The 8,695-nt window shown below is 44.1% G+C and overlaps 1 protein-coding gene across 3 annotated transcripts in view; it reads left to right on the top strand.

The window, feature by feature from the left end:
• Nucleotides 1–508: 508 nt before the first annotated feature.
• Nucleotides 509–8,695, top strand: part of Cry1 (cryptochrome circadian regulator 1) — a 53,425-nt gene continuing 45,238 nt past the window's right edge. For all 3 annotated transcript variants that reach the window (XM_075954262.1, XM_075954261.1, XM_075954263.1), the window contains exon 1: nt 509–666. In XM_075954262.1, the coding sequence (XP_075810377.1) occupies nt 509–666 (158 nt within the window). The remainder of the gene's footprint in view (nt 667–8,695) is intronic.

The raw sequence follows: 8,695 nt of genomic DNA, 5'->3' as shown, positions 1-8,695 counted from the left end.
GCCGCGATCCGAGCTGCCTGCCCACTCCGGGGACTCACGGGGGCCGCGTGTCGGTCGGTGGGAGGCCGCTCGGGGCGAGCCACCGTCTCCCCCGCGGGCCGCCTCGCTTGGGCGAGGTCTCCGTGACGAGCCTCCCGGGGCGGCTGCGGCCAGCTCGGGCCGTCGTGGCGGCTCGAGCCCCGCGCGCTTGCTTGCGCTCCGGGGGTCGCAGGCCCTGGAAGGTATGCGTGTCCTCCGGACGCCGGCCGCGGGCGCGGGCTCCTGAAGGACGTCGCCCGTGGACCACAGCGCCTCGGCAGCCTCCATTCATCTGCCAGCTGCGCGCTCGCCGCCTCCTCGCCCGGCCTGGGCGCCGCCTCCTCCCGTCCCCCCTCTGCCGTCCCTTCCCCGCTCCTCGTGTGCGGAGGTTCTCCTGGAAGCGCAGGTGTCGGTTATGAACCCGGCTTCCCTCCTTTGAAGCTCTCGGTAGAAGAAGTCGGGGTGACCCTCTGCGCCCCCCACCCCAGGCATGGGGGTGAACGCCGTGCACTGGTTCCGAAAGGGACTCCGGCTCCACGACAACCCCGCCCTGAAGGAGTGCATCCAGGGAGCCGACACCATCCGCTGCGTCTACATCCTCGACCCCTGGTTCGCCGGCTCTTCCAACGTGGGCATCAACAGGTGGCGGTGAGTCCAAGAGCGCTGGGGACACTGATCGCGGTGTTCACGAATCGGGGCTTGATGAGTTAGTTACTAGCAGATCTGAGATTTGGTTTTTCAGTCCAGAGACCGAATTGCTTACGTCGTTTAAGAATCGTAGATGTGGTCATTGCTAAATGGTAGAGAACTCTCGACCTGGAACGCCATCGGTAAGTTATGTGTCTGTGTTGATGGGAACTCTTTCCCTGATTTGTGAACATCAGGGAAATGAAACACTCCCAGGCCTCGGTTCCTTTTGCCTATGAAAGGGTTGCAATCTTTACTGTTGACGTGTGTGTCTAGGTAACTCATAATGCGGAGAAAAACCATTCATTTATTATAGCCGATTCCAAATCCAGCTCACTTCCCCCTTGAGGTTAGAGGAGGAAAAGCAAGGGAAAAGATTACCTGAGTTCTCTTTGCTCAGCGCGCGCGCTCTCTCTCTCTCAACTCCTCCTTGTGGTTGACAAGATTAAGCACAGTTTTTTCTTTCGAGGTAAAATATAATCCTTCTAGGGAATCTACACTGGAAGAAACCCCTCAGGACTTTTTAGGAGCTGTTCCTGCAAAAACAGGATAGATGATTGTGCGGCTGAAGAGTTTGGCAGATGTCTTGATAGTGTCTGTGTGAGGCATAGCTTTGAATGAGAGAGATGGGTGTGAACGAAGGAAAAAAATATATAGTTTTTTAGGTAGTGAGACGTGCTGCAAAGAGACGAGGTAAACAGGAGTAGAGACGGAGCCACAATCGAAAGCGCTGTTAGGTAGCTGGGCATAGATCTCCCTGGAAGAGAACTCGCCTAGGATGTGTGAGGTTCAGTCCTCAGAACCATGGGGAAAACTGTCCGTTGGTGTACAAAGAGCAGAGAATGCGACAGCAGGTTTGAAAGAAGTGATGGGATTGTAGCTAAGTGAGAACGTTACAGGAAAGGGCCCTGAAGTGACAGTGCACTTGACCTTTGGAAGGAGCAGCCAGTCAGAAGGACTGGAGCGAAAGGAGTGGGGGAAGCAGGGTAAGGAGGTTGGAGCTGTAATAAGGGCCAGATGAATAGAGCTGGATGCGCAGCTGGATACGCAGTTATGAGGTCTGCGAGTTTGCTCAGAGTGAAGTGGAAGTGATCACAGGATTAGGAGCAGAGAAGTGGTGTAGTCTGACTCAAGTTAGTGCACACTGCATCAGGGTATGCACTAACTCCCAGAAAGGGACAGATGTAAACCGCTTTTGGGTGGGTTACTCAGTCTAGGGTAGAGCTCTCCTAGATTGCCCCATGATACCATCACATTGAAGATTAGGTTTCATCATAAGAATTTGTGGGGAGAGCCGGGCAGTGGTGGTGCACGCCTTTAATCCCAGCACTCGGGAGGCAGAGGCAGGCAGATCTTTGTGAGTTTGAGGCCAGCCTGGTCTACAAGAGCTAGTTCCAGGACAGGCTCCAAAAGCTACAGAGAAACCCTGTCTCAGAAAACCAAAAAAAAAAAAAAAAATTGTGGGGATGGAAATGCAACATTCAGACCATAGCAGGTGTAATATGTGTTCGTTTCTCTCTTCCATTTAACAGATTGTACCTTCCTGAAGATAAGCTATAGTTTCATTTAATCAAAAATCAATTCCCTCTTTCTATTCATAGAAGGCTCTATTCCTAGGGGATTTACAGCAGTGAATTAAACCATAGTATCTGCTGTGAGGAGTTTCCATTCGTGTAGAGGACAGAATGTGTGTGCAGGGGACGTGTAATAGAGAGAAAAATAAAGCAGAATGTGAAAATATAGACCTAAAGGAAGTGAGAGAACATGCTGGGCGGGGGTGTGGTCCTGCGTTCTTCATAGCATGGTGACTACACAGTAGTCTTCTGAGAAATACTGATTCAGTTTCCCTATAGATCTAGAGTTTAAGAATGAGGCAGTTACTCCATTTAACTTAGATACTTATGCACACCTTAAAATTATGACTGAGAAAACCTTTTAGCCAGGTATGGCGATACATGCTTATAAATAATTCCAGCATTGGGAAATAGAGGCTAGGAGAATCATAAATTCAAAGTCGTCCTCAGCTATGTAGAGTAATTCTGAGGTCAGCTTGGACTATATTAAAACCTATCACAGAAAACAAAATTTAAAATTTTTTCAGTGAATACTTTTTTTTTAAAGATTTATTTATTTATTATTCATTCATTCAGTCAGTCAAGTATCCTGCCTGTAGGCCAGAAGAGGGCACCAGATCTCATTATAGGTGGTTGTGAGCCACCATGTGGTTGCTGGGAATTGAACTCAGGACCTCTGGAAGAGCAGTCAGTGCTTTTAACCGCTGAGCCATCTCTCCAGGCCAATATTTTACTTTTTATCATTTAAACATTAACTACTTAATTGAAACTATCACATATAAGGCCTCTTAATTTTTAAAAACCAAATCTACAAAAGTGCCTACCATGTTTACCCATTTACTTTCTAGTATATGATTTCAATGGGAAACATGTAGGTCATCTTTAACATACTTTTTAATCCCATAGCTTCTAGTTTATCTAACTTTATATTCATATTTTCTTCAATGTCTGTATTTAACCTACAACTTCTGGTTTTATATGTATTACTGAAATATATAGTACATTTAAACTCAATACAGTTATTGTTAGTCTTGCTCTCATGTTACTGCTAGGTACTTGGAGTCTTTTCTTTGTGTCTTGGTTTGCTCGCTGCCTTATGATGATACACATCTGTAATCCCAGGACTCAGGAGGTTCAGGCAGCAAGGTTGCTGAAAGTTGGAGGACAGCCTGTACTCCACTGAAAAGACGCTGCCTCAAAGAGAAACAAGCAAAAAACATCCTAGAAATATAATAAATAACAGTAATATTAAAAGGATCACCTTCATGCTGGGCAGTGGTTGCATGTGCCTTTACCCCCAGCACTTGGGAGGCAGAAGCAGGTGGTTCTCTGTGAGTTTGAGGCCAGCCTGGTCCACAAGAGCTAGTTCCAGGACAGGCCCCAAAGCTACAGAGAAACCCTGTCTCAAAACAAACAAACAACAACAACAAAAAATCACCTTCACAAAAAGCATGAGGTCCAGGGTTCAGATAGTTTCATAGTTAGGTTTGAGTGACTTTTCAGTGAGATATAAAGTAACATCTACTGACTTCTCAGGGAGAGCATTGACAGAGAAGGAAAGGATCCCACCCAAATCCAGCCATTTGAACCAATGACTGTGTCTTGTATTATTTTTAATAAAATGCTGATTGGCCAGTAGCCAGACAGGAAGTAGATGTAGGGCAATGAGAACAGGAGAGTTCTGGGAAGAGGAAAGCTCAGTCTGCAGTCCTGACCCAGCCATAGAGGAAACAAGATAGCAAGATGTGACTGCCTTGTCAAAAAAGGTACCAAGCCACGTGGCTAACATAGACAGCAATTATGGGCTGATGTAAGTTCTAAGAGTTAATAAGAAGCCTGAGCTAATAGGCCAACCAGTTTATAATTAATGTAGACCTCTGTGTGATTCTTTGGGACTTAACGACTGTAGAACTGGGTGGGACAGGAACTTCTGTTAACAATAATGGAAGCTCATGTATTCTTGGTTTTCCTGTTAGGATTATAAAATGACGGGGAGCTTTAAAAACTACATCTGTCATAAAAAAATAGTTTTCACCTCAAAGGGAAGAAAAGAGTTTATTCTGCAGCCAAGTATGAGTAATATGGCCTTGGAGCACAGATTCAAGTTGCCCCAATACCATGTTTCACTGTGAAAGTAATTACATGAGATTTTACTAGTTACAGAACAAATAAAGTCATAAATCAAGGAATTTAACAAGCACTGCTGGGGACCACAGGAAATTTTACAGTTGTTAGAGGTTTCAGAGTCTATCTGGGGACATGCTTGGCTTTTGGGTTGATAGGAGCTGGTGGTCTGTCAGCACATTTTAAAAGTTTTGGTGGTTACAGACAGACAACACTGACTTCAAAGGGACTGAAAATTGCCCAGGGTAATTTGTCTATGGCCTATAACATGGTCATTCTCTGTAGTAACACAGTTCAGCCACTTAGCCTTGTAGAAACTTTAACAGACCTGGCTATTTTTCACCTCACATCTTTACCATCATGAGTAAACCACAGTGGGGTACTGTAGAGCTCTGTCCGCACCTTTGCCTTGGGAGGCGGGCATTTTAGCACAGATTCCAAAGCTCGTCACCTTTTGCATCTCACTAACTTCATTTTGTTCACATTCGCTGCTTGAGGCCAAAATACACCTTTCCATAAAGCTTCAAGAAATCAATCTCAGTGGTGCGGTGGTGCACACACATCTGTAGTCCAGTGGTGCAGTGGGACACATACATCTGTAATCCCAGCACTCAGGCTGAGGCAGGAAGTTTCAAGCAATTTCCAGGGTATTCTGGGTAACATAGCAAGACCTAGTCTCAATAAACAAAGCAAGAAAGCAGTCTCGTGCTGAATAAGTAGGATGAAAGGGGTGGGGTGCAGCTTTTAAAAAGGCACAGAGCATCTGCTACAGAATATATGCATCAGTGTCTGTTTGAAAACAACTAGAGTATCCATTACAGATGAATGCAGTTTTAAAAACATGTCACAGGGCTAGGGTAGCTATAGTTACAGAATGCCTACCCAGGTATGAGGCTCTGGGTTTGATAATCAACACTACAAAAATAATAATGAAATGAAATTTTTTAAATTGTCATCTTATGGAGCTGAAGAGATGACTCAGTGGTTAAGAATGCTTTTTGCAGATCTGGGTTTGATTCCCCGCAGTCACATGGCAGATCATGGAGTTACAGATCATCTGTAACTCTAGTTTTAGGGGATCTGATGCCCTTGTGACCTTCACGGGCACTACTCACACCTGCTGCACACAAGTGCAGGAGAACCATTTCTGCACATATAAATAAATAGTTAAACCCAAACCTTTTGTGAAATTCTAATCTCTCTGCTAACATGATCATAAGGGTTAATTAGAAATTGCTCCTTGCTCCCCCAACTCCTTCCTTTTGTTTTCAACCTCTCTATAATTCCTTCTGCAAAAGAGAAACTCCTCCTGAGTTTTCATGTAAACAGCTGGCTGCAGGAGGTCAAAGTCCATGTCACTGTGTCACAAGCCTGCATTCTAAGACGACCAGCTCCACCTCACTCAGCACTGAGGATCCAGGTTAGAATGACCTTGCCACGTCCCAGTGAAGTGGAGTGATTACCAGTGTGGACTATAGCCGCATAGAGAGAGAGGAGCCATATGTACTGTGGATGTCAAAGTATATACTATAGCTATACGTGCGTGCACACACACACACACACACACACACACACAATGTAAAGGTGTAGAATAATGTCCAGAACAGTTACTAAGTTGGTTATTCAGGGAGTGAGATGATAAATTGGGAGCTGCATTGTTGAAGAAGACTGTGCTACCCACAGCTGAAGGAACTTGGCTGGCAAGTGCATGACTTGAAACCAAATGCAGGTCTCTTACATTTGCCTGTGTCAGGTCCTAAATAGATATAATTTGATGGCTTTTGATAAACTGATAATGTCCAGCTAACAACAATTCCAATTATAATAAACAACATATCTTTTTACCACAGAAAATTTACTCAGAGCCCTCTTCCAGTCTTTGGAGTGTTTAATCCCAGCACTCGGGAGGCAGAGGCAGGCAGATCTCTGTGAGTTCGAGACCAGCCTGGTCTACAAGAGCTAGTTCCAGAACAGGCTCCAAAACCACAGAGAAACCCTGTCTCGAAAAACCAAAAAAAAACCCAACCAAACAAACAAACCAACACTTTGTTTCAGTTTGTACTCCTTCAGTTTCAGACCTCTGTCTACCAAATAGTTCCTTAGGGTGAGGCTTCCCCCCCTTCCCCTACCCTGATTAAAAACTGTGCCCCTAAGTGCTGAGGAGATGGGCCAGTGGGTCAAAGGATCTTCCACACCCATGTTAACAGCCAAGCACATGTATCTGTATACCCATGGCTGGGAGTGAAGAGATGAGGCAAGACAGACTGATCTCTGGACCTTGCTGGCTGGCCAGCCTAGACATGACTTTAGTTAGCTCTAGGGTCAAAGAGAGATTCTGTCTCAAACGAGGTGGAAGGCAGTAGAACAAGACACCCAGTGTTGATCTCTGACTTGTAAACACACATGTATGTATGTAACACACATAATAAATAAATAGCATTATTAGCAATTTTACACTTAAAATTCATTTTTAAAATTCCTAACACATTAAAGTTCCTGTTAGTTTTACTTGATTATGAGCTGATTCTCTCATCTTCAAGCTTTGGGCTATAAGGAAGTTCATGGGGATAGAAAGAGGTGTTGTGTTACTTCTCCATCTCAACCAGTTTTCTCATCTTCTCATTCCTAATTCAGTAGACAGACTTTATCTTTTTAAGCTGTGTTATACTGCTTTCTGATTTGCCGGTTTATCCATCTTCGTGTGTTGTATATTGGTATTATAAAGGTATGTGCTGTTCTCACAGGGCACCTGTCTTCCCTGCCTAGTGTCATAACCTGGGTGAAGAGCAGAAGAGACCACGTGTGTCAGGTGGCCTTGCTTTGTGATTGCCTGCTCTCATGAAAACCAACTTGATCTTACGAGAGCTAAGTTAATCCCTGTGAAGGGGCAGGACCCGTGACTTAGCTTCTAGCAGGGCCTTCCTCCTAAGGTCTGCTACCACTTACTGCCAGCAGAGAGATGACACGCTTCCAGATATGAACTCAGAACATACACAGTCTTACCAGAGCACAGAATATCATCCCCGTGTTTGCCCACATACACGGGCCGGCAGGCATCACAGGAATTGTTCCACTTGGCATTTTTTTAAGCTTTTTTATTCTGCTTTTATGATTGTCTCATCAGTTCATGTTTTTTAGTCTTGTCTACAGAAGTATTAAATATTGTGCCGTATTTTATAGTGTGTTGGGTGCTTTTGTAACTATTTCTTGCTATATTGTGAGTACTTGGAAGGTGGTTTTCTTTCCTTTTTATCTTTTCTTGCACATCTTATAATCATCTGTGATCTTTTTTCTTGAAAAAGATCTTTTTGTTTGCTTGAAACATAGAATTTAGAATTTCCTTCAGTGACATCTTTTGAAGAAAAATGCTTTTTATCAAAATGTGTCATATTGTATTTGTTTTAATTATTGAAGGCTATTTTGATGAATATAAAGCTTTATGTTCCTGGGTTTGTTTTCAGCTTATTAAAAATACTGTATCCTTTCTTAAATTCCATTGTTACTGTCAAGAATGATTGCTACTTAATAGGTAAGCTGTCATCTGCGTCCAAACCCATAGTTACATTGAAAATTTTCATACAATGTTTGAAAAAATTTGGAAATATGCAGAGGTACAGAGGGTGTTTAAACTGGAGAGAGTTTAAACTTCTTAGAGGTAGTAGAGTTACCGACTCCAGGGCATTTTAAGTTTTCTCTCTTTTTAAAAAACAAAATAAGAAATGTATATATTTATTTTTTCTTTATTTTATTTTTATTATATTTTTAAAAAAGAAAACAAACTATCTTTTTTCATTATACATGCCAACCCAAGTTCCCACTTCCTCTCCTCCTCCCATTCTCTCCACCCCTACCCTTTCTCCCCCTTCCCTACACTCCCCATCCACTCCTCAGAGAGGGTAAGGCACATTGCTTTGGGGAAGGTCCAAGGCCCTCCCTTCTATGGGTTCCCAAAAAGCCAGTACAAGCAATAGAGATAAATCCTGGTGCCATGGCCAGTGGCCCCTCAATCTGACCCAGCCACATAACTGCCACCCACATCCAGAGGGACTAGTTTGGTCCTATGCTGGGTCCTTCCCTGTCTGGCTGGAGTTGCTGAGCTCCCATTAGCTCAGGTAGACTGTTTCAGTGGTGTCCCCATCATGGTCTTGACCTCTTTGCTCATATTCTCATTCCTCCCACTCTTCAACTGGACTTTGGGAGCTCAGTCCAGTGCTCTGATGAGGGTCTCTGTGTCTGTTTCCATCAGTTGCTGGATGAAGGTTCTGTGGTGATATTTAAGATATTCATCAGTC

The sequence above is a fragment of the Microtus pennsylvanicus genome, chromosome 20 (genome assembly GCF_037038515.1).
Source record: "Microtus pennsylvanicus isolate mMicPen1 chromosome 20, mMicPen1.hap1, whole genome shotgun sequence".
Taxonomy (NCBI): Eukaryota; Metazoa; Chordata; class Mammalia; order Rodentia; family Cricetidae; genus Microtus; species Microtus pennsylvanicus.
The sequence above is the reverse complement of the archived record's forward strand: the minus strand, read 5'-3'. Positions and strand labels throughout refer to the sequence as shown.